Raw genomic sequence first — 25209 nt, forward strand, 5'->3', positions numbered from 1 at the left:
ATTATTTTCTCTCATTTCTACAGCTGATTTCTCCGGTGCGCATAGCACCAAAACACTAAACAGAAAGTGCGAAAAAGGTGGCAGGTTACTTCCCAACCGCCTGCCGGTCACTACGGTCATTTACACACTCAAATTGGAAAGTTGTTCACTAAGACTGTCGTTTGTGTTCTGTGTTTGCGTCCTAAAAATGAATAGCGTAACTCGTTCGTTGCGGTCAAAATGTTTTAACTCTGGATGGCACAGGTCTTTTTCTGTTACGGCGCCAGACAACGCTACTCATTCGTAAGTAAAAGTTATTAAATATACGATATATTCGCTTTAAGAACGTAATCATCTAATTTAAGAAGAACCCATAGTTATACTGGTATATGACTATCTAGCAATTATATTTACTGTTTTATGACTGCCTAGTAACTGTTAGTTGAATGTTATAGTTGTTTGCTACTATTGTACACAATAATAACTTTTATGGTTTTGAATTTGCCTTTGTATTTCTGAGTAATCTTTTGCAGGTAAATTGAATTATGATAAAAATGAGTACACAATACAGACATTTTGTTTCGGTTTATATAACAGTAACACAGGTAATAGTTTACTAAACAAATGATGATGTAAAATGTGCTCTCTGCTTATGTCTTCCCAAGGAGAAGTAAGGCCTTGTGATTGCTATTCATATCCTTGGTAACCATATTATTAAGAAAGTATTACCATTTTTCAACTACTCTGCTGTCTGAACCCATGGCACCTGAAAAGGGAGTGTAATTTAGGCAATATGCATGTGACATGTTTACTAAAATTCATAATAATTAAAAGAACTACTAGGGCTGTACCTAGTAGATTTTTTCTTAATAATTATTATCTTAAAGATCTAGTTTAATGATTCAATATGGCATGCTAAAAGCACCAACCAATGATCTTTGAGGAAGGGCATATAGTGAATGTGCTATGACATAGGGGTCATCCATTAATTACATCACATGTTTAGGGGGAGGGAGGGGGTCAAGAAAATGTGACTTGTGACAAGGGGGAGGGGGGAATCACAAACTTAGTGACATCACCTTAACGTCACCAATATTTATTAAGAAACTTAAACTGATAATTCGCTGTACAGTTAAATAACGAGTTTTTAGAATGATAATTGTTTTATGCGATTAATTTTCTTTCCTGGTCGGTTTTGTGTTATAATTACTAATATTTCTTTTGTCCAAAATAGTTTGATAAAATATTAATAGTAACAAATTAGATTCGCCGATTTTGTTGAAAAAAAAAATGCGAAAAATGTCACATCAGGGGGGGAGGGGTTTGCCAAATGTGACCAAGTGTGACAAGGAGGGGGGAGGGGTCAAAACTAGAAATTCGTGTGATGTAATTAATGGATGACCCCTTATCTACATCAACGATTTTTGATACACGGGTACTTTAGACCAAAACACAAAACCTATCGTGTGGGGTATCAAATGAAAGGGCATTATGAGACGATTCTAGAAATATACTACACCACCTGTTTTCCAAAAAACTAAAAAACAATTAGAAACATGACAAATTTGTGCTCCCCCAGGTGAGATGTGGCTCGGTGATTTTTTCCAAAACACACCACATTCTTCAGGGGTCTGGTTTTTAAAATAAAATGTCCAGTCTGTTTGTACTTGAGTTTATACAATCAAATGTAATGTACATCACAAAATATGTCGGCGGTGGGGATCCAGACCATGTTCCGCCATTTAGCGACCCCTGGTGAAGAGCCTACAGTCAAACTTATTAAGTCTTAAAATTAAATGGATTTAGTAAGTACTCATTGAGTATGTCTTCAACTGTATACTGAGATTACGGGAACCCCATTAAAGTAGCATTGAGTCACCAGAATAGTAATGTGTGCAATATATTCATGACATCATATGTGATAACATTAGTGCTTTGCTAATAGACTAAAGCTAGTGAGGTATTTACATATATAATTATATATATATTAAGGGCGAGTCTTACAGGCAACAAGAATGGGGCCAGTAGAGTGGTGTCACGCACACGATTTCGAGCCAATTATCACCGCCGCAGTCTACCACCACAACGCGATTGGTTGATGAGTTCGCATCACGCGCGCGATTGGTCGCAACTAGTTGCGTTAGACTGCACGATTGGCACGAGTGACACCACTGAACTAGCACCATTCTTAGTGCCTGTAAGGCCCGTCCTTAGATATATGTCAATGTTGTGATGTTATTGTTTCCTTCTTCTTCTTCACGTGCCATCTCCGTCCAGGAGGTTGGCGACCATATGTCTATATGTCTCTCTATGTTCAGTCATGCGAATTAGTCCATCTATGCTCTTCACTTTTAACCAGTCTCTTATATTTTTAGTCCATGATTTGTTATTGTTTCCATGATATGTTATTATGTATAGAAACCTCTTTTAATATGAAACCTTGACTTAAAATTAAAACTGGCATATTTTCATCAAGATGAATACATCTTTGGTAAAACACACTTAGAGCAATCCAGTAGATTACAATAAATTGAGTAAGCTCATGAAAATATATTATGTTAAGTATAGAAAATTTGAATCCCGGTAAGGGCATTTATTTGTTTGTGGTGAGCACAAATATTTGTTCCTGAGTTATGAGTGTTTTCACTGATTTCTGTGTATTTAAGTATTTATATATTATATTTACCGTTTATCATTGTCTGAGTACCCACAAGTCCCAAAATACAAGCCTTCTTGAGCTAACTGTGGGGCTTAGTCAATTTGTGTAAGAATGTCCAGTGTTTATTTATATGATACAATATTGTACTTAAATAAGTTTCATTCTGATTTTGTTTGTTGCAGATGTAAATTGTTAGTGGTGGGAGGAGGCTCTGGAGGCTGCACCATTGCAGCCAAGTTTGCTCGGAAACTCGGGAAGGATGCCGTCATTGTACTGGAGCCAAGTTGCGTAAGTTTCATTGCCATTGTTGGATACAGGCCTCAGGCCTTCTCTTGTTATTCAAGATGAATGAATAAGATATAAATAAATAAGCTTAAGTATATATGCGTCAGATGCGTAAAGTCAGAAAGGAAAGTAGAGACGGTTTTACACGCTAAACTGCGTAGACGTGATAATAGTTGGATGATTTGCATTAAGGGGCTCTCCGCTGTTTTCATCGATTTTTGACAAGTTTAGAGTCGTTACTCCTACATTTGCACTATAGATAAAACTATAAAGCAAACGGTTATCGGCTCTTCAATCTTTTATGTCCATTCTGGTGTGCCGGATTTTGAAAGAAATGTACACTTATTTTAATATATATTTTTTTTAATTATCGTCTATAAAAATACTTTTTTCGTTACTCGATTGCTGTGAAGGATTTTACATGTACGAAATGTACACATTTAGGTTCGTCTTTGACGTCTCTAAGAACTGGTCAGAGATTTTACAAAAGTTATGGCCAGAAAACCAGTTTTTGGCCTAATATTGTTCATCTTTGATACCAAATATCTCGAAGACAATGAACTTTGAAGTAAATATGCGATACTATATTGCTTAAACCCGTTGCTGTTAATATGATAATTGATAAGTTATTATTATCATTGATAAGCTCCAAAAAAAATAGAAAACTAAGGGATTCAGATCATTACCTACATTGAGTAATTATATCGAAGAAATGTACCTAAGTACATATCATTATTGTTATATGAAAAATAAACTAAAACCGGCTGCAACCAGTTAATTACGTCTATATTTATTATTCCTTCTACCTGTAAACCTGTATGCAGGGATCGGAACCGGTTTTTTGGAAAAACTTTGAAATAAACATATATTTCGGTTTATTTTATACTCTAAATATAGGACACGGTTGTGTTTTTAGATAACGACTTCGTATTATTAGATTGCCCAATTAGAAAGGGAATAATTAACAAAGAACGAAAAAATACCGTTTTCGTTCCCATACAAAAAATACCGGTTTCCGATCCCTGCCTGTATGTAGTATGTATGTACCAACAGTGGTTTAATAATTAAATTAATCCTGCTTGGCTAATACACACTAGAAGTAAGTTAAGCTACATAGTATTGTCACATATAAACTTATCTGAGTTATTTTTAGGTACTAAGGCGTGGGTCAATGTAGGTATTGTAGGTATGTAATATGTATATTTAATAATAAAGAATAAACAATGCTAACTATAAATAAACCTATGTCAAAGTATAGAGATTCAAGCATAATTGGGTTTATTTTTCAACATGACCTGCAGGAAAAAAAATTCAATACCTATCTAAAAATAGGCAATGAAGGATCTGTTTAGATTATTCTTAAGATGCCACAGAAGCGAAGTGGCAATCCTTTAAAGAAAACACCAACAGAAACTTAAATAATCTATGGATTTTACCACGTGACTAACCCTTTCGTTCGTCATCGTGTCATCCCGAAAGTCTGAAACATCTTTACTTTTCGATTGGTGATAATCAATATAGCTTTATCAACTTGGCTACCACCCCTGGTAGTCCTGGTACCATAGTCCTCATTGTTAACTGACAATTTGTATGTCTTATTACAAAGGCGTAGGTCCACAGATGGTCAGTTAAGCCTTTATATATATTTATATATCATACAGGTATATCATTGTTTTCTACTTCTTTGTGGGTGGGTACTTCACAACACAAGCCTTATTGAGCTTACCGTAGGACTTAGTCAATTTGTGTAATAATGTCCTATAATGTGTATTTATTTATTTGTAAGCCAGAGGAAATATATTTCCCACCTGATTTTGAACTTTATCTCAAAGTTATAGGGTTCAATATTGCATAATTTCTGAAACCCTTATGCCTTATAAAGGGTTAAGAGTGTTGTCGTTAGTACTTATAGGCTTTCACATGTGCTTTTTACTCGATGTTTTCATTAACGGCCTTAAAATTATGTTTCATATTTTGTGTGTCTATAGGACCATTACTACCAACCGCTCTGGACGCTAGTAGGCGCCGGTATAACCAGCGTGGCCAGCACTCGACGAAGTGCGTCCAGCGTGCTCCCTATAGGAGCTAGGTGGCTGCGAGACTCGGCTGCATGCGTCGACCCTAAGAAGCAGGAGGTCACTACGGAAAGTGGGGACCAGATCAAATATGAGTACATCGTGGTCGCTGTCGGCCTCCAGAACGATTATGACAAGGTTAGTCATAGTTTTAGAGACATAAAAACAAAAACTACTACGAACTGCTACGTATTTAAAAAAAATACGTAGCAGTTTCGACTTATTACAAAAAATATATACTTCCACAGGTCCCCGGCCTTAGCGAAGCGCTCCAGCGTAAAGACAGCGGCGTCTCCACAATATATTCCCCGGATCATTGCGAAAAGACATGGGGCGATATGCGGCAGTTCAAAGGAGGCGAGGCCATATTCACATATCCGGACACACCTATAAAGTGTCCGGGAGCACCGCAGAAGATCGCGTACCTGGCTGACTCTTGGTTTAACAAGGTAAATTGTTTATAATAGCGTACCTATGATAGTTCCCTGAGACACTCCCATCTTAACTCCAAATCCTGTAGATATACGATTACTGCAAGAAGACGGGCGACATGCGACAGTTCAAATGAGGGGAGGCCATATTCACGTATCCAGACACACCTATAAAATGTCCGGGAGCACCGCAGAAGATCGCGTATCTCACTGACTCTTGGTTAAATAAGGTACAATGTTTATAATAGCGGATCTATGACAAGTTCCTTGAGACCCTCCTGTGTTAGCTTCAAATCCTGTAGACATGCGGCAGTTCAATCCCTAAATTACTGTGTAGGTTCAAAAGATAAGATACATAAAATAATTATGAAATTTTTTATTATGACAAGGAAAGTGTACGGTGGAATATTGCTGCCCCGAAACGTAACTTACAAGGAAAGGCACGCTACTGTCCGGTTCGGATTTGATTTATATTTATATATGTTATAGGGTAGTCTAAAATAACGGACACGTATTTTTTTTTTAGCTGCCCAAACTCAACCTATTGGGAGAAATTGTCCTCCAAAGTACTAAAAAATTACTAAATCATCTAACTCCTATAGAAAGTGATGCTCAAGCAACTTGCTAGTTAATGGCTGAATTGAGTATATGTTTAACAGCAAGAAAAAAGAATGAGCACGTGCTTTGTTATATCTGCTGAAACTCATTTTTTCCTAAAAAAACACCCGTCTTTATGTGTATCTTTAGCGATAAGGTATTATAAAACTTCGAATGTTCGTGTGTACTTTGGAGGCCAATTTCTCCCAATAGGTTGAGTTTGGGCAGCTAAAAAAAATACGTATCTGTTATTTTAGACTATTCTATAACATATATAAATCAAATCGGAACCGGAGAGTTGGGTACCTTCCCTTGTTAGTAAGTTTGTAAATGATGTAGCGTAGTATTGGACATCATAAGTGAATTGTTTAACAAATTCTCAATTCAGTCATAACGTTTACTATTGCGGCTTGATGTTGAACGATCAGACTTGTAGCGTGCAGTTTATCAACTCGTTCCAGTGATAACAGCTGTGTTTGTTTAAGTAATCGACCGGCAATGTAATCAGTGCAATCGATATCGTCGTTGACGATAGGTACCAGTACTTTTTCTTAAACGGTTATCACGAAGATAATTTTACATGTCAAAAGGGTATATATATATATAATTAGGTCGATGTCAATTGAAGTACAATTAAGATAATAATAATAATCAAATTCAAGTACAATAAAATAAAACAATATAAAAATAATCAAAACAATTCAAATATCCAATAAAATAAACTAAATCGTTATTATAATATTCTGACATCTTTTCATACGATTCATGAATCTTGTATGAAAATGATATTTAGGATGATTGCGCCCTAGTCACTAATCTGTGCTGGAGCCAACTAACTTAAAAGAAAAAAATATATGGGATTATTGAGATGTACAATTAAACTGTAAATGATACCATTAATTTTACTTATTTATTTTTTCTGAAATACTTCAAGAGGTACAAGTTGTTCTATATCTAGCTGCCATTTTTTTTGCAAGATAACCAAAATAGGTAAATTAAATAAGCATTCAAGTGGCAGGAATCTGCTCCCGGACAATTACGTCAATTCAATTTGAAAGATTAATTAAAATATAATCGAAATTCCAACAAGTCAAAAATGACGTATGCCACTGGATGGGATATATTAATAAACAGCTATTTGTAACTAGGCACTGATCATCATTTCACATAATATTAAGGCCAATCTTCACTGACAAAACCATTGTCAACGGATGTTGATATGCAATGATCTATTATCATATAAGGTGAAACTATTAACCATTGTTAGAAAACTTTAACAATCACTATTGTTTTAGAATAACACGTAATTGTTTAGCGATAATACAACGATGTTGGTTTTAAACCGACGCTACTATTTATTTTGCATTGCGTGATTTTGAACACTAAATATTTAAAATCAGTCTAACAATAAATAAGGTTCTTTTCGTTTGTCATAATTGAGATCCAATACAATGTAAGTTGGTTCTTGATGATGATGGTTCATCCACACTTAACTGACAATTTTTAAATCTTGTTGCAAAGACATAAGATCCACCGATGATGAATTAACTACCTGTTGGTAGTGTTGATACCCCTAAGACACCCGAAAAATGTACATTTAGAAGACTTAGACCACTGAAACTTTGTGACTCTTTGGGATACCTAAAACCTACTTAGTTCACTCTATGCCTAAAACTGATGATTTGTACTCCGGTTGGCTCTTCTTTTCGAAAGTTTTCCAACGCCTGCCCTAAAGAAATTTTGTTACTTTTTGTAAAGAAAATGAGAAATGTATTCTGTATATCCTTTTTCAGGCTAACGTTCGTTCAAAAACGAACATAACGTACAACACGTGCCTGCCCGTCATATTCGGCGTGAAGAAATACGCCGACGTACTTCTAAAGGTGGTGGAACGGAAGAACATCAAAGTTAACTACACTACGGTACTGAAGGAGCTGAATGTAGACAAGAAGGAGGGGGTATTTGTGAGCACTAAGGATAAGAGTAAGGTATCGGGAACTTATTTATTGTAGTGACCCTTAACCATTAACGTGTCCTTAACCGTTAACCGATTATGAACTTCAACGAAACGTCATAACGACTTTGACGAAGTACCACATTTGTACATTAATTAATACGTCAGTGGTTAAGGGTTGATCGAGAACTAAGTACATTTTCGCTTTATCAAAATACCCGTGGCGTTGAGAGTAGCTGTAGTGAAATCGAAGACCATCTATCGCAGAAAAATAATTACTAATCAAGTCAAGTGCTTTCTTCGCAGGAATTTTCAAATAATCTTTTTTTTATATTTAATTGATACTCTAGGTACAATCTTACACAAATCGACCTAGTCCTACATTAAGCTCATAAAGCTTGTGTTGTGGGTATTAGATGACGATATATAACTACTTATATACATAAGGAACATCTACGATAAATGCACAAATAAATGTTCTTACCGGGATTCAAACCTACTAGGTCGTTACTACTTTACCTACGAAAATGCGACATTTTTTTTACTTTATTTACTCAAATATTTGAAATATGTATTTCAGTATCAATTATTTTCTCCTAGACATTTGTCCAGCCCTACGACATGATCCACGTCACGCCTCCAATGAAGACGCCGGATTTTCTCCAAAACAACAAGGACATAACCGACGCCAGCGGCTACCTAGAAGTCGACAAGTTCACTCTACAACACACTAAATTCCCCAACATGTACGGCATAGGAGACTGCATTAATACGCCGAACAGCAAAACTGCTGCTGCGATTGGTGAGTCGTAGATAATCAACAGGCTTTTGATAGAGTAACATGGAAAAAATTACAAGTCAAAGTTACACATGTATATATTTACATGTCCCATGTGTACTTTTAATTGTTTAAATCCTAACTATAAAGGCACTTTATACAACTTACGGAAGCTGACGTATACTCAATAAAATAAAGACTGGAGTACCCCAAGGTTCAGTATTGGGGCCCTTGTTCTACATAATTCAAACAGGTGACCACAAGCAGAGCGGCTTGTTTCTAACTTTAAATAAGTTTACCTTACAACACACCCAGTTTTCCAACATATACCTACGACATTGTAGACTGTATTAATACGCCGAACAGAAAAACTGATACTGCTATTGGTAAGTCGTAGATATTGATCAGACTTTTGATTAAGTAACCTTTATAGTTTACACAAATAAATTCATACATACCTATTCCATATCTACTTTATTTTTTTAATATACTACGTCGGTGGAAAACAAGCATACGGCCCGCCTGATGGTAAGCAGTCTCCGTACCCTATGGATGCCTCCAAATCCAGAGGTGTTACGTGCGCGTTGCCGACCCTAACACTCCGCACCCACGTTGAGCTCTGGCAACCTTACTCACCGGCAGGAACACAACACTATGAGTCCCTACTCATAGCGCGGCATGTGCGGTTTTCTGTAAAGTGGTGGACTTTGTCTATCAGGTCACCTTTTCCAACTCTGGAAAGCTGGGGAGACTTCTAAACTCTTGGAAATAACTGTAGGAGTACCTCAGGCTTAGTGTTGGGACCCGCTCTTTTAAAACAATTCCGAGATACTTGTTAACCGAAATGAAATTAAAAATATCCAGTTCCTTTTAATTAATTACACGCGGCCGGTAAACCAAAAATATTAAAATGTAACAGATATTCATTGCCCATCTGTTACTAGTTTTTTGATGCTGCTTCTACCGTCCAAGAACTGGCAGCCTTGAATAATACTCTCTAATTTATTAATATTCTCAATAAATTCGCGCAGGTTATTGTCTTTTTTTTGCTTATGGCTTTCCTTTCATTCCAGCGAAACAGTGCTACGTGCTAGAGCACAACCTCCTATCAACGATGGCGAAGGACAACCCGAAGCAGAAGTACGACGGGTACGGGGCCTGCCCGCTGGTGACGTCATACAACACGTGCATACTGGCCGAGTTCTTGTACGATGGCGTTGTGCATGAGACGATGCCGTTCAACCAGGTAGTAAGTTGACAATTGGGTAGCCTCCTAGAGGTATTTAGTAAGTATATTAGGGTATAAAGTTTTACATGTAGTGTAGGGTGTACGTTTTGTGTTGGCATTTTATAGGAACTTGGTACTAATTTATGATATTTTGTTTATTTATGTTTATGATTTACTTACCTATCTAATTAATCATTTGATGATAACTGAATATACATAAAAAGTTAGTTTGTAGTTATTTGTATGTTTAATTTTGTAATGATAGTCCGTAGATTTTTGTTTAATTTTATTATTCCTACTTTTGTTCTTCCTTTTTTCAAAGCAAATATGTTTATATTTCATTTATTGACAGATCGAAATTAGTTATTGATATTACTAATGGGCGGCTGAATGATGCAAATATTTATAGTTAACGCATTCACTGCCAGGGGGCGTGGCCTAGGAACAAACTTGTATGACGGTGAACGCATATATGCCTCGGTGGCGGTGAATGCGTTCAAGTTAAACCATAAAAAGTTTATATAGGTTACAATATATAAAGATGCTGTACCTAATTAAAATTGGTATTTACTTTAAATATTTCAGCTTGTTCCCCGTAATTTTTCGTAAAATTTTATAATTTTTTCCCTTTCCTAATATTTATTTTACACTTCCACAGGCAACGGAGAGCCGGATAGCGTACCAAATGAAACGCCACCTCTTCCCCTTCATCTACTGGAACTTCATGCTGAAGGGCTACTACCACGGGCCCGAGTTCGTCAGAAAGATCGTCAACCCGTTCGCCAAGTAAGGTAGACGTCCAAGTGCTCGTCATTGTTCCACGTGCACGTGTTATACTGGGCATTAGTATGCCGAGCATTAGGATGTTTACCATGTCTCTAAGAGAAGGTAACGTAAGCGCAATTTAGTCGAGTTGCTGTTCTTAAGGTTCAATTTTGGTACGCAATATGATCAGTGGCTTTATTTTCCTAACCGCAAATACCTATATCAAATTCGCGGCCGTCTCAGGCCAGGTCCTTGGAATTTCGTCAACTTTGCCATCCTTAAGTTATGCCACTGGATATGATATTTTTAATAATATTTTTTAGAGACGAAACTGCTCGTGTATTCAGTTTTTAACCGTACTTTTTGGGTTATGGTTAAGAAGTTTATTGGTGTGCGAATTGCCCTGGTTTAATGCCCACTACGCAAAAATAGCTTGCAGAGTTCTTAAATGAGAATTGGTGTAAAAGCTTGATTACAAAAAAATACATGATTCTCCTTTGAAATCTTCGCAATAAAAAGAAAAAGTTAGGAGTTCAGAGCATAATTTTATATTTTTAGACATATCGGATTTATTTTAAGTTATTAAGTAATTCTATAGTGAGTTGAAGATTGAAACGAGCATACTTAGTGACTAAGATGTCGATATATTCACGTGAAATAACTTATGTTGCCATTTTTATTTTAATCTACTTGAACTTATAATTGTATATTTGCTACAAATCGTGTACATATTTCTAAAATTACTTTTTTGACGTTATTTTTTGGTGAGTTTTAACTTTATTTTTTTTACTATTTCGTTTTACTAGAATGCTCAATGAAATTGGTATACATGTACCTTTTATTTACTTTTGTTATTTTTGTTGGTATCCTATTGTTGTGTACTTGTGAGTAGACAACTATATCACTCTATCATTCTATTAATTTTGGAGATTAACAACTATACTCATATTTAAATGTTATATCACAAAGTTCACAAACTAGTAAATTATAACACAATATTGATAATTTGTTTAAACTGTAGGATGTAAATTTTAAGTGCGTTTTTGACTTTTATGTAAATAATCAGATGGTCTAATAAAATATATATTTTTACTTAAAACTCGTTTTATTAGTGTAAAATTTCTGTTTTTATTTTATTTGCGCCGCTTTTGGTGAAACGACCTTGAGCGGCATTCATATTTTACATTTGACCTCATTTTGTCTAAGGATGCACTGTGACTGACGACATAATGAGTTCAAATACGCGAGATTTCTTATGACAACCAAAGGGTTCACTAGACTTAACAACTGTAACCAAAGAGTTGTCATAACGTAATTAAAAGTAATTTTGGTACAGAAAACTGTTACTTAGTGCTTGAAAGCATAATTGCCTGCCTAACACTAGACCGTAAGGTCGGGCGACCAACATCCAGAGCGCGCTACCTTATTCACACAGCGCCCTACACTGCAAGGTCGGGCGATTCAGAGCGCGCCACCTTACACACACAGCGCCCTACACTGCAAGGTCGGGCGATTCAGAGCGCGCTACCTTACACACACAGCGCCCTACAGTGTAAGGTCGGGCGATTCAGAGCGCGCTACCTTACACACACAGCGCCCTACACTGCAAGGTCGGACGATTCAGAGCGCGCTACCTTACACACACAGCGCCCTACAGTGTAAGGTCGGGCGATTCAGAGCGCGCTACCTTACACACACAGCGCCCTACACTGCAAGGTCGGGCGATTCAGAGCGCGCTACCTCACACACACAGCGCCCTACAGTGTAAGGTCGGGCGATTCAGAGCGCGCTACCTTACACACACAGCGCCCTACACTGCAAGGTCGGGCGATTCAGAGCGCGCTACCTTACACACACAGCGCCCTACAGTGTAAGGTCGGGCGATTCAGAGCGCGCTACCTTACATACACAGCGCCCTACACTGCAAGGTCCGATTCAGAGCGCGCTACCTTACATACAGGGAGCCTGCGACGCCCTTTATGGCGTTAGGTCGGGCGTTCAAATTGCGCGTAGACACCTAGGCTCTCCGAAACATGTCGCGCGTGTGATAAATAATAATACGCGAGTTAAGCCGTAAAATTAGCTTAAAGGTACAGAAAACCGTGTATACATAAGTACAACCCATTTTAAGTTTGTAGAACTGTATTTACTGTAAGGTATGCAACCTTTATTTGATTTATACTTTCTGTTTTATTATAATATCTATTCATGGATCTAGTTGGCTTCGCCGTCAAAATTCCAGCTAAATATAATCAACAATGACTTAAACATATTTATATAAATGATTATTGCCGATGTTTACAAATGGCCATCGTTCTGAACAAGCTGAATGTTTACCGATATGTGACGTCACAGTTGCACTACAGGCTCGCCTCGAGCACTAGTAACAACAAGTATAAGTAAGTACTTATTACGTTTTAGTGTCAATACTGTGACTAGTTATCAGTATCGTCGCGTATAAAACAAAGTCTAATAACATTTACTAAGGTATTGTGAAACTAAATACACCAATCATCATCAACTAAAGGATTTAATACAATAAAAACAAACATAACTTGGGAAACTCCACTACGGCCGCCATTGCCGCGATGCTCTACTGTCAGTCCTTGCCGCGCTATAGTGATGTGACCATATCCAATAGCGACTATAGGCTGCACTCGAGAAAGCCTCATCATCGGTTATCAGTATGTACGGGGTATTCTGAAACACGTCCGAATGTCGTGTGATTTCGAAAAGGACCTATAATTCTGTGTTATCATGGTTATTTTTCGGAATTACACGACTATGGAAAGTGATGGAAAAATTACCCAAATGCAGTTTAATACATTCTGGACGAAAGCATTCGCGATATGTATGGACAGCCGAAAGCTTGGTACAATATTGGACATAATGAATATAATTATGTGCCTTTAAAGTCGGAGTATATTTATTTTATCTGCTATTGGTCTGAACTGAATACATGTTTCTTGGTGGGTACAGCTTCTATCGACATTAAAAATAATAAAATGAAGTTCTTGAGTATTTTTACTCTGTGGTTTTAGATGTAAATTACTGATAGTGGGAGGAGGAACGGGTGGCTGTAGCGTCGCGTGGCGGTTCTCCAACAATCTGAAGAACAATGAAATATGTGTGATAGACCCAGCAGAAGTAAGTTATATAAACGTTTAAATATTTTGCCGTTTTTATCAAGACAGTTAATTTCGAATCCAATTTCACGTAGAAATATGTGTGCACTTTGCTTTTTGTTGATGGGTTAGGTAGGAATGGCATGGAATGAAAATATGGCATCCAAATGTTAACCTTACCTACTTTTCGGCGCCCCCAATAGCATTATTATTCACCTTGAAATCTGCACATTTCGCACTAATAAGGCTTTTTGAGTTGTACGTTGTACTGGTGAAGGCGATTGCAACGAAATAATTTTTAACTTTACCTATCCAGTTCCACTACTACCAACCCCTCTTCCCCCTGGTGGCCGCCGGTATCAAAGAGTTTGATCAGAGCAAGAAACCCCTCCGCTCAGTGCTGCCGCCCGGCGTGTGTTGCATCAAAGACTACGCGTTGCATTTCGACCCGTGCAATCAAGTTGTCCATACGCATGGTGGGGATGAAATTTATTATGACTTCCTGGTGGTGGCCGTGGGGCTTATTAATGATTATTACAAGGTAAGGCACAACAACCACCACAGTCATATCTGGAGTAGCTCAGCTAAGGAAGCACCTTCGCTTGTCAGAGAATCGTAGCCGAATAATGTCATTTTCTCTGCAAATTGTCATGATTCATAGAGATGGGCATTGAGAGGTTTGAGAGAGATCTGAGGATAACTGTTCGATTTACGGCGAAAATCTACATTGCGACTGCTACGATCGTAAAATACCTAATTAAAAATGTCCTTAAGTTAAACTTTATTTTGTGATAAGTTACCTAAGCATCTGTTCGTGTTTGGTACGCCATCACCAATACAGACATATGAAGCAGAAAGCTACTCAGTGCTACAGAGCACTAGTGTGAGCTTAATTCAAGTAGGTATATTCGTACCTAGCAGTACTTATGCGAGAAAATCGTCTGTTATTCATGGTAAAAGTAACTCCTTGCTAACTTGAACTACCTTCAGATAAGCGGCCTTAAAGCAGCGCTAGACGACCCCTGCAGCTGCGTCACAACAATATATTCGCCTGAACACTGCCAAAAGACGTGGTCGGCCATTCAGCGTACGGCCGGCGGTCATGCCATCTTCACATTCCCACGTGACGGAGCAAAATGCTCCGGTGCGGCGCAGAAGATCATGTACCTTGCTGATGACTACTTTAGAAAGGTTCGTCAACATCTCAGTTACAAAATCTACCTTCATATTATATATATCCATCCATCCCTCTTCACCGTACTGGGTTCATGTCGAATTCGTTTTCCGTGCAGGCGGCCCGTCTTTGGAACGGACTTCCCTACGGCATCAAAAATGCTCAAAATAGGTTTGCATTTAAAAAATCCTTACGTGTTTTTTGCTATCAGAATGAAAAATTAATAATGTATGTGTAAGCTCTATATGTTTTGTCGTTATTTATGTATATACTCTTATTATAAGAAATATAAGTATGTATATTTATGTATGTATGGTATGTTATTGTATATTTGGTTGTTGTTGTTAAAGTAGCACCGCCCACAATCTCTCTGCTTTGCCTAAAGGTTGACTGGTAGAGAATGCCTCATGGCATTAATTCCGCCTTTTGTACTATAAGGTTTTCTTTTGTGCAATAAAGATTAAATAAATAAATATCTATGTTACCCCTTACTTTATCTGTATTTACAGAACAAAACTCGAGACCTTCTCAGTATAACCTACAACACTGGCTCCGACGCCATTTTCGGCGTCCCGAAGTACGCCAAAGCGCTATCACGCGTGGCCAGTGCTCGTGCCGTGGCGGTCAACACCTGCTGCGAGTTGGTGGAAGTTACGCCGAAACACGCTGTGTTTCTAGACGCTTATGGAATGGTATATTACGTAGAGTTTTTGGGTTGTAACTTGTAGTGTGGTGGACGGTGTAACGAGTAGTAACGTGAGAGAGTAACGCATGCCATGGCCGTCTATGCTATTTCTGGATGCTTCTGGAACGGTTGGTTTGCAAAGGTTGAATAGTTAAATCACATCATCTTTAAAAGTTCCTTAGTTCTAAGAGTAATAGAAATAACAATGATGACTCCAACAGTCCGGTTTGTGAGTTTTTTTTTTGTGGTCTCAAATCGAAAAGGCCCCCAGTTAATATACTTTTAACTGGGGGCCTTTTCGATTTGCTTGAGTCAGGGGTGTGTTATATACTATCCTCGCCCATTACTTTCCTTTTTCTAGTTGAAAATTATACAGAAAATGCATCTAAGTGATTGAATTCCTTCCACAGCTCATTACGCTCCCGTACAACTTCCTCCACGTAACGCCTCCAATGTCTCCACCCACCGGCCTGGCGCAATCCCAACTCGCCGACGAGACCGGCTACCTTGACGTAGACCCGTACACCCTACAGCACCGCCAGTTCAGCTCCGTATATGGTTTGGGAGACTGCACCAATACGCCTAATAGCAAGACCGCTGCTGCTGTTGGTAAGTACCCTACAATCTCTACTGGTCTGGTTCAATCAGCAAGCAAGCAGCTAAGTTTACAGTTGAAAAAGATGATTTCGTAGGTGTATTCCCATCTGTGCCACTACGTGAACACCGCCATACGAGAGGCGGGCACAGATGGTTGGAAATGATTTGTATACAGCGCCTACACCATTTTGTACGATCCCAGACATGATGCGGTAGCTAAACTGGCAAGCGATAACCTTTAATTTTAGTTACCATAAAACATAAAATGTAATAATGTAAAGATAAGTCCTCGCTTTATTTTTTATGACAATCATCCGACATTTCTAATTCACGCTTCCAGCTTGCCAAAGCCACGTGGTAGAACAAAACCTTTGGGCCACCATGCAAGGCCGGCAGCCTTCAGCCAAATACGACGGTTACGGCGCATGTGCCATGATGACCTCATACCGCACCGGCATCCTGGCCGAGTTCCGCTACGACAAGCAGCCGTATGAGACCTTCCCGTTCGACCAGGTACACCTTAATACTAACACGTTAAAGTTGAAAGTCGCTTACACCATGCTATAGACACTCATAGTACGACGCCATAATGACATCATACCGCAGCGGCATTCTAGCCGAGTTTCGCTACGACAAGCAGCCGTATGAGACCTTCCCGTTCGACCAGGTAAACCTTAAACTAACACGTTAAAGTTCCAACTCGTTTACACCATGCTATAGACAGTCATCATAGACATCTCATAGTACGACGGCCACGGCGCATGCGCGATGATGACGGCTTCCAGTAGGGCTAAGATGGTCGGCTCTTTAGCATTTGTCACCATGCCTGTCACGTTCTAACAAGTATGTAAGCGCGATTGTGACAAGCGATAAAAATGGAACCATGCTGCCACCGCTGGTCGAGTTCCGCTACGACAAGCAGCCGTGTGAGACCTTGCCGTTTGACCAGGTACACCTTAATATTAGCATATTAGAGTTAAAATTGTAATGACCATACTGGCCGAGCTCGCTACGACTGCTACGAGTACTACGGCAAGCAACTGTTGTGTGAATTTGTGAAACCTTCCCGTTCGACCAGACAGACCTTAATACTAGAGCGTTAAAGTTCAAATTATAATGAACCGTAATACCGCTACGACACCTACGAGTACACGACTGCTGCTAGTGCTACGACAAGTAGCCGTTTGAGACCTCGTTTGTCCAGGATCCACGTAGACCTTAATACTAGATTATTAAAGTTCAAAGTCGCGTACACCATGCGATGGACAGTCTCATGAAATGTATCAAGTGAACTAGACCTTAATAGTAGCACATAAAGTTTAAAGTTCCTTAACCTTGATTAAGACCTCAAAGATTTACCATTACTATATCAAGTTTTTTTTTTATTAATTTTAATATTGGTATAGAAATAAGTAGGTACACGTTTATACTCGGCTGTTGTATAGACCGTGTCATTCACGAAGACGCGTGTATTGACTCTTATTACCATGTTATTAAAGGTTAGATTTGACAAATCTGCCCGTCATCGTGGATGACACCAACTATAGTTACTTTGAAAAAGTTTATTGTTCCAGAGTAAAGAACGGAAACTGTTCTACTACATGAAACGAGACTACTTCCCATATCTTTACTGGAATAAGATCATTAAAGGAAAGTGGAATGGACCAAAAAAATTACCCAGATTGAGTAACCCTTTTCGTAAGAAGAAATAAAACGTATGCTTTTTTAAGGTTTATTTATCATATAAAGATTGTCAAAAAAAAAAATAGTATAGTTAAAAAAAGGTTAAAACAGCGTTATATTTAGTCATTTAATTTGTTACATATGTGTCATATATAAACTTACACATAATTGTATTTTTTGGTTTGAAGCTAACTCTATTTTATCTTGGTATTGGTCTACATAAAATATTTTTAGTCTTAAGTTTTATACCTTAACGCATATTTTCTATATTTACAGAAAATATATATACAAAAATAAATATTGCTCATACATTTATTTTGTCTAAGCTAACACTTAGTTATTTACAAACAAATAAATTTTCACTAAGCAACCTAGTCCCAATGTAACCTCAATTAGGCTTGTGTTGTGAGTACTAAGTAGACGATATATGTCATATATTAAAATATAAATACTTATATACGTACGTCTACTAAAGTTGACAAGCCGCTAATAATCGTTTGTCCCTTTCCATCATACTAATAAGTCGGAAAGGGACAAACGATTATTAGCGGCTTGTCAACTTTAGTAGACGTTTATGAATAAGTCTACTTCATACATTACTACTACTAATTTTACTGAACTTACGATAGTGTAGGTAGATAGAAAATATTTTTTTGTGACTATGGCACTATCCAAAATGTCTATATCAGTTTTGAATTAAACTTCACTACTTTTAGCTACCTAAAACGATTGGTAATACCCGTCGACTGTAGTGGTTGAATTAAGATTTCGTATACCAAACTATAATTGCGTTACTTTATATGTATAGGCCCACTCAACTATAAGATTCATTTTGATACGCTAATATAGTCAACTATAAAAAAAATTACCGATTCACGCGGCGGCCCGCGCTCCCATACAAAAGACTAAACGGGCGCAGGGCGGGAGTTGCGCTTTTGTCTGAGATACTTCCCAAGTTTCATTAATTTTTATAGTAAAAAAAGTATTATTTTAGATGACTCGTAGAAAAAGTGTTGTATACAATAGTGATATAATCTAGCTTTTCAATCTCGTACCTCACTAAGGCAACTCAGCAAGCTTCGTTGTTTAAACACGGCACACGACTGAAAAGCTCTCTATTATATCATGATTGTATAAAATACTATTATATCTATCACACATTTATATTTTTTTAGGTAATACATTTAAAAAAAATGCAATTCTTCAGAAGAGCAACCAACACGATCCATTTAACTTAGGTCAGGTCAAGCATTAAATACTCGTAATTACCTATATAAATAAATACACAGCTTAAGGCCGGTATACACTTTTCGTCGTGACGCCGTTTTCTACTGACTAATTCACATTTAGCGGTGGACGGTGCATTGATTAAATACCTTTGGTAACTCCAAAACTTAATGATATCAATCTATCAATCATTTACAAGTTACGCTTTGTTCAACGCCTTGAACTGTTCCTTACTATTCCTCGCATCGTACGCGCTCTGTCTCTTTCTGTTCAGTGCCGCCTGTCTCACTCGGTACCTCTTCCTACTCTTCACCAAGTATACGGATAGCGCTATGGCTATGAGCAGGGATACTATGACGCAGCAGCCCAGTATGATGCCGAGGCGGCTTATGGTTGGGACATGTTCGGTCGATGGTTGAAGCTGGAAGGAAAGTCAATGTTAAACTTTAACAGGGCAAGGGTAGTAAATTTACCATCTTAATTTTGAACTTTATCTCTTTATGATAAGGTTCAAAAGTTATTTCGGCATTTTACGGCTTAAAGTATTTATTGCCAATATAATAAATGTAGGTATCTTGTGTTCGGGACTCGGGACAGTAGCAAGATATTCATAAGATTGCTTCAACATACTCAGAAAACGAGAGGCTGGTCTCGAGAAATTGTAGAAACTATTAATTGTCTGATTAAATATATTAAAACAGGTCTGACACAGACTGCGTCGGTAAACTAACGCGTGTGGCTCTTGATAAAGCTCCTCGTTATGAAATGAAACACGTCGAATAAATTCAAATCGAATAACATGAGTGCCCAGTTTAAATTTATATTTCCAAGTTTCACGCAGGTTGTGTAATTAAAATTACTTTTTCATTGTTGTTCGTAACACTGTGGTTTGTTGAAAATGTTTGACTTACGAAATAAGTGCTGTGCATGTAATTGTCGCCGCAAAAGGCCTTCTCAGTCCAGTTGTACCAGTGCACCAAGCGGAGCCCCTCAAGCGCACGAGGAGAGCCGCATCTGAAATCATCATTAATTTTTTTAGAAACTGCCCCATAACCGTACCGTACCCAGTGAGTATAGGTAACAAGACACATACATGAGAGGCGATTTGAAAGGATTACTCCCAGTGCCGCCCAGTGATGAGCCCACTCGTTTCGAATTTTATGAACACTTTAGTGAGTGAATATCGGCACCACAGACCTCCTGTGTGTTGACTATTCGGTTCTCAAGGTCACTCTTGATTTTTGTGATGCTCTGATTAGAAGGACCACTTATTGATGGAACACTGTCTGGTTTAAAGGTTCGAACATCTCATTCGAAAGACCACTCGATTGACAACTGTATCTAGTTTGAAGGACCAATCTATTGAGCCCATCCGGTTTGAAAGAGCAATCTTGTTACGAGTTTTCCCTGTCCGGTTCGAAGGACCGCATTTTGATACCGCTACTCGGTTTTAAAGACCACTCGGTTAGTTCCGAGTCTGTTTGGTTCAAGGAACTACACGAGTGTTTCGACTCGGATCTATCCGGATCGATGGTTTAAAGACCTACGTTCACGAGGATCCTCTTTGGCTGAATAAACTACTTACTTAAGGATGAAAAACTCACCCAAGCTCTGCTAACAGCCTCGAATGCTTCACATACATCTTTGGCAACAGGTCATCAAAAAATCACTGCAAGTGTCAGTCACAATCCCACGGGTTGTGCTGGAGGCCAATGCCATCAGAGACCATCGACCACCATCAGCACTTCAGTAAGAAACTTATCCGATTCAAAGTAGTAATATGCCTGTCCGGTTTGAAGGACCAATAACCTTAGCATATCCTGTTCAAAAGTCCAAACTCCAGTAATGAGTCTACTCATTGCTTAGTTAGAACTTCGAGTGACCCCTTTGTTAAGGAGCTTGTTTGGTCTAATGTATTTCTTTAATAGGACGAAGCACTCACCTAAGTTCTGCTAATAGCCTGGAATGCTTCACATACATCTGCGGCAACAGGTCATCAAGGAACCACTGCAGGTCACAGGCGCAGTCCCACGGGTTGTGCTGGAGATCAATGCCCTCGGAGATAGTAGACCAGTCTAGAAGGTCCTTCGAAAGGCGCGTCAGGTTGTTTTTGCTTACGTCCAACTGAAGAGAAAGAAAATAGTCATATCAGGGACGAATAAAACCAGAGGACCGAGAATGTCTGTACAAAGTCGCGTTTCTCTATTCAGCGCCATCTATTAAACGAAAATTAGGTTTATTTGACCAGAGGTCTAAACGCCGAACAAAATAGATGGAACTGAGACCTACTGCGTTAGTCGTGTCTGAATATTAGACGTTGACGGTCGAAATATATTCAAAAATACAAGGGTTGAAAGTGATTTTAAGGTTTCGCGTCAAGAATATTGACTTACCATACACAGCGTCGTAGCATCAAATGCTCCATCCCTTATCTCGCTCAAATGCCGGCAGTTAGACAGAAAGAGAGAGAAACAGTTCTCATCGCTTCCATCTATCCCGCGACCGACCACATTGCTAAACGCTTTATCATCCACTACTACCAAGTTAACCATATCATTCATGTACAAACTCTTTACAGCTATTATGTTTTTAAAATATACACTTTCTAAAGGGTTGCCATCTAAGCGTAGTTCTTCTAAATTAGGGAGGTTTTGTCTGCTTAAACTCTTTGGTATTTCGGTGAATTGATTATAGGCGATGTCTAAGCTGAATAGTTTGGGTAGTTTTTTCTCGATGGTGAATTCTTTTATCTGGTTACCAGCAATGTTTAATACCTGAAATCAAATTAGTATTATATTTTTTTTATCTTTATGATTATTTCATCTCGAGCTTAGTTTATCATACTTATTTTCATGGTGTAATGTCAATGGCATTCCAGTCTGGGGCAAACATATTCAGTCTTTCTAATCATCATGCATACAACAACTAGGTACATATTACAACAAAACACTGTAGTTTTCGTAACTATACATATCTACTGGACTAATTTGAATCTATTCATGTTGGTTCACTATTCCTTAGGAAAATATCGTCAGGACTTCTGTGTTTATGTATGAGCCAGTGTTAAAAAAATCTTACTAAGTTAGCAATTAAGCAGCTATTAAAGACAAATTGTACTTTAAACCGACGTCTTACAGTTTAAATTTGACCAACCTCTAAATTATCGAATTTAGCTTCAATCTCATCATACATATCCGATAATCTGTTATATGAGAGATCTATGTACGTAATCCCACTAGGGAACGATGGCCAATGATACAACGTGTTGATCTTCAGGATGGCAATCTGGAGAGACGGTGGTAATGCGAAAGTGAACGTTATGTTGTTCTGCGCAAGGTTCAGTTCGCGTAGGATCGTGCAAGTGGAGAATGCCTCTGACTCTACGATCTCAATTACGTTGTTAGAGAGGTCGAGGAGTTCACTAAAAAACAAAAAGGAATATATTAGAATTGATTGGTTCCTAATTAGGTACGTGAAAAATTATATCAACACTAAAATAACCCTTCATCATAGATCTGATTTTTTTAAATAAATTACTTACATGCTGTTATCAATGGGGAAAGAATCTCTGACAATAGATCTTATTCTGTTCCCGTTCAAATTGAGCCGTTTCAAACCCTTCATAGTGTTCCCATCGACTCTCTGCAGTAAAACGTCGTATATGCCATTCTTACTCAAATCCAAGTCCTCTAATGCGGACATCGGCTCCAAAGCACGGACTGGTATCTTCTTCAATTGATTACTTTGTAAATTCAACCTTCTGACATGGGCTAAAGACTTAAAATCTAATGTATTGAAATCAGCTAGCTTGTTATAGGACAGATCTAAATCTTCTAAAGCTCGTATCTTTGTAAAGAGATCGGGGGTGATTTCTGTTAGGTCGTTTTGGGATAACGATAGCTTTTTCAAATTTGGAACCTCGCTGAAGGGGTCGGGCCAGTATGTTTGAATTGCGTTGTTGCTGAAACGCAGCGTTTCTACTTGCGTGTTCGATGGTAACCTGAAAATTTATAATGGTACATAATGGGATTAGCAAGGGCAAAAGACCATTCAGTCAAGAATTAGATAACTTAGATATTTTAGACTAGGAGATAAATCGACTGTTGTCTGTCATCAACCATATCCTTATTCCAAGACGAGATAATAATCTTTCTATTCAGCACTTAGCAAGAATTTATAGTACCTCTGCTCGTTTTACCAGGCCGGCAATCTGGGTACTAACCAGAATGCACGGAACAGCGGATCGGTTATGTACTAGCATTGTAAATAATAACGCAGATAATCGTGCTACAGGCTCAGTATGTTTAAACAGTAGACCAGGTTTATATATTTATGTATGTATGTATTAACTCTTTATTGTACAAAATACAAAATATAAATATGGCACATGATAAGCAGTACACAAAGGCGAACTTATCCCTTTAAGGGATTTCTTCCAGTTAACCTTTGAGTAGATGAGAGTTGATGAAGAATGGTAGACAAATATAGCACTGAGTACAATAGACTAGAGGAAAGCCAATAAAATTATAAAAGAAAGCGAAAAGAAAAAAAAATAGAAGTAATAGTATAACAAATATATAGAATACCTATATTGTATACAATAATTATATATTTATAGTCACAAATAAGTTATATCTGGTCAGATAGCCACAACTTCTTCAACTGCCCCTTAAGCTTATATTTATTTATATTTCACAAGATCTAAGATCTTGTTTTGTGTGCCATCTCGCTACCCCGTTTTTACTTACTCAAACCTATATGTTATATTTGCTGCCCATCGGGCACAAAGTTAATAGACCATTCGTACGCCTTGTTACAACGAGCAAAGTTGACCAATGAGGTAAATTATGCCTGATGCTGTCAGCTCACTTGAGTGTCACTAGATATCTTGATAATGCAAAATATTAACGAAACTTCGAAAACCTCATATTTATCTATTTAAGTGTGTCTCAAGCGAAAGGATTCAGCTTAACCTAGCATATACACACCAAAACCGCAGAATTTCGCAAATATTCAGAACAAAATTAGCATTTAATTCTACGGACACTGGTTAATCAAACTTGCATTCTTTCCTATTGTCTACGAGTAGGCGAGTTATTTAGCTATAAAAACGCCCCCGTCTCATCATGTAAACCTAACGCCTGACATTGGATAATCTCGGTCATTTCCTGCAAAATGTCGCGTGATAGGAGCTAAGATAGATGGCTTGGAGCTTGTCAAATTATATTTTATAACCTGGCAAAGAAGTTTTATCAGTAACAGTGGAATAAAGAATGTACATCCTCTTTTTGAGGTTATAATACTAGCGTAAGAAAAAGACAGTATGATTATCTTTGCCTTTGCTTCACTGACAAGCGACTTTTACCAAAACTATAATGGGTAAGGTAACAGTACTTAGTGAGATAGTTGGAACTTGGCAAATAGGTGAAATCAGTTAAAGTGGCAAGGTTATTTTTATGCTTTCACTGCAGTCCTTTAGATTAAGAGTTTTTTTTTTTTTTTTTTTATTTATTTACCAAAAAAATACAATATTTTAAGTACCTTAATCTAATTTTTATTGTGAATTGTGAAACAGTTTGTTGGCGGTGCGCTCTAAAATAATCTTAAACTAAATAGGTACACTAAACATTGAGTAATACGGTAGGTAGAAGTATGAGCATATTAACATACCTATAATCTAGTGAGATTTGACGTGCCATTTCACAACACAAGATAGATATGATAGCTGTTCATTAAGGACGAATTATTATAATATTTTAGCGGCACAAACACTTTGTTGACAACCGAAAATAAGTAAGAAAGTATTAGGTAACTAGGTTAAGTTTTCATATTTGTGTAGTAAAATCTGTTTAAATTTTGATTTCAAACTACCTATGTTTAATTTAGGTGTCTCAAGTAGAAGAGGGTACTCATTATAAATTTTGGGGATCAAATATTCTTTTGTTCTTCGACCATAATAGTTTTTTG

General features: G+C 37.8%; 2 protein-coding genes across 2 annotated transcripts in view; one reads left to right on the forward strand and one right to left on the reverse strand.

Moving 5' to 3' along the window:
* Positions 1 to 18061, forward strand: LOC133521853 (sulfide:quinone oxidoreductase, mitochondrial). Its single transcript, XM_061856950.1, has 15 exons — positions 1 to 282; positions 2821 to 2926; positions 4912 to 5136; positions 5247 to 5447; positions 7820 to 8014; positions 8581 to 8782; positions 9832 to 9994; positions 10046 to 10048; positions 13793 to 13898; positions 14193 to 14417; positions 14867 to 15067; positions 15560 to 15742; positions 16146 to 16344; positions 16673 to 16845; positions 17907 to 18061. Exons 1-15 carry the CDS (start codon positions 188 to 190, stop codon positions 18042 to 18044), a joined length of 2415 nt encoding a protein of 804 aa, XP_061712934.1. The 5' UTR covers positions 1 to 187; the 3' UTR covers positions 18045 to 18061.
* The window catches only part of LOC133521851 (carboxypeptidase N subunit 2-like), a 10038-nt gene continuing 2879 nt past the window's right edge, over positions 18051 to 25209 (reverse strand). Inside the window, exons 2-7 of the mRNA XM_061856947.1 lie at positions 22784 to 23242; positions 22396 to 22663; positions 21636 to 22016; positions 21185 to 21366; positions 20154 to 20256; positions 18051 to 19663 (exon numbers count right to left, since the gene is read on the reverse strand). Coding sequence (XP_061712931.1) covers positions 19442 to 19663; positions 20154 to 20256; positions 21185 to 21366; positions 21636 to 22016; positions 22396 to 22663; positions 22784 to 23242 — 1615 coding nt within the window. The 3' untranslated portion in view covers positions 18051 to 19441. The remainder of the gene's footprint in view (positions 19664 to 20153; positions 20257 to 21184; positions 21367 to 21635; positions 22017 to 22395; positions 22664 to 22783; positions 23243 to 25209) is intronic.

The sequence above is a fragment of the Cydia pomonella genome, chromosome 10 (assembly GCF_033807575.1).
Source record: "Cydia pomonella isolate Wapato2018A chromosome 10, ilCydPomo1, whole genome shotgun sequence".
Lineage (NCBI taxonomy): Eukaryota > Metazoa > Arthropoda > Insecta > Lepidoptera > Tortricidae > Cydia > Cydia pomonella.

What these genes read in the sequence shown, in the direction of transcription:
- LOC133521853 (XM_061856950.1), top strand. Translation starts at nt 188, where the DNA reads ATGAATAGCGTAACTCGTTCGTTGCGGTCAAAATGTTTTAACTCTGGA. An exon ending in TTGTACTGGAGCCAAGTTGC is followed by an intron (nt 2,927 to 4,911) that starts GTAAGTTTCATT and finishes GTGTGTCTATAG; the next exon opens with GACCATTACTACCAACCGCT. An exon ending in TTATTAATGATTATTACAAG is followed by an intron (nt 14,418 to 14,866) that starts GTAAGGCACAAC and finishes AACTACCTTCAG; the next exon opens with ATAAGCGGCCTTAAAGCAGC.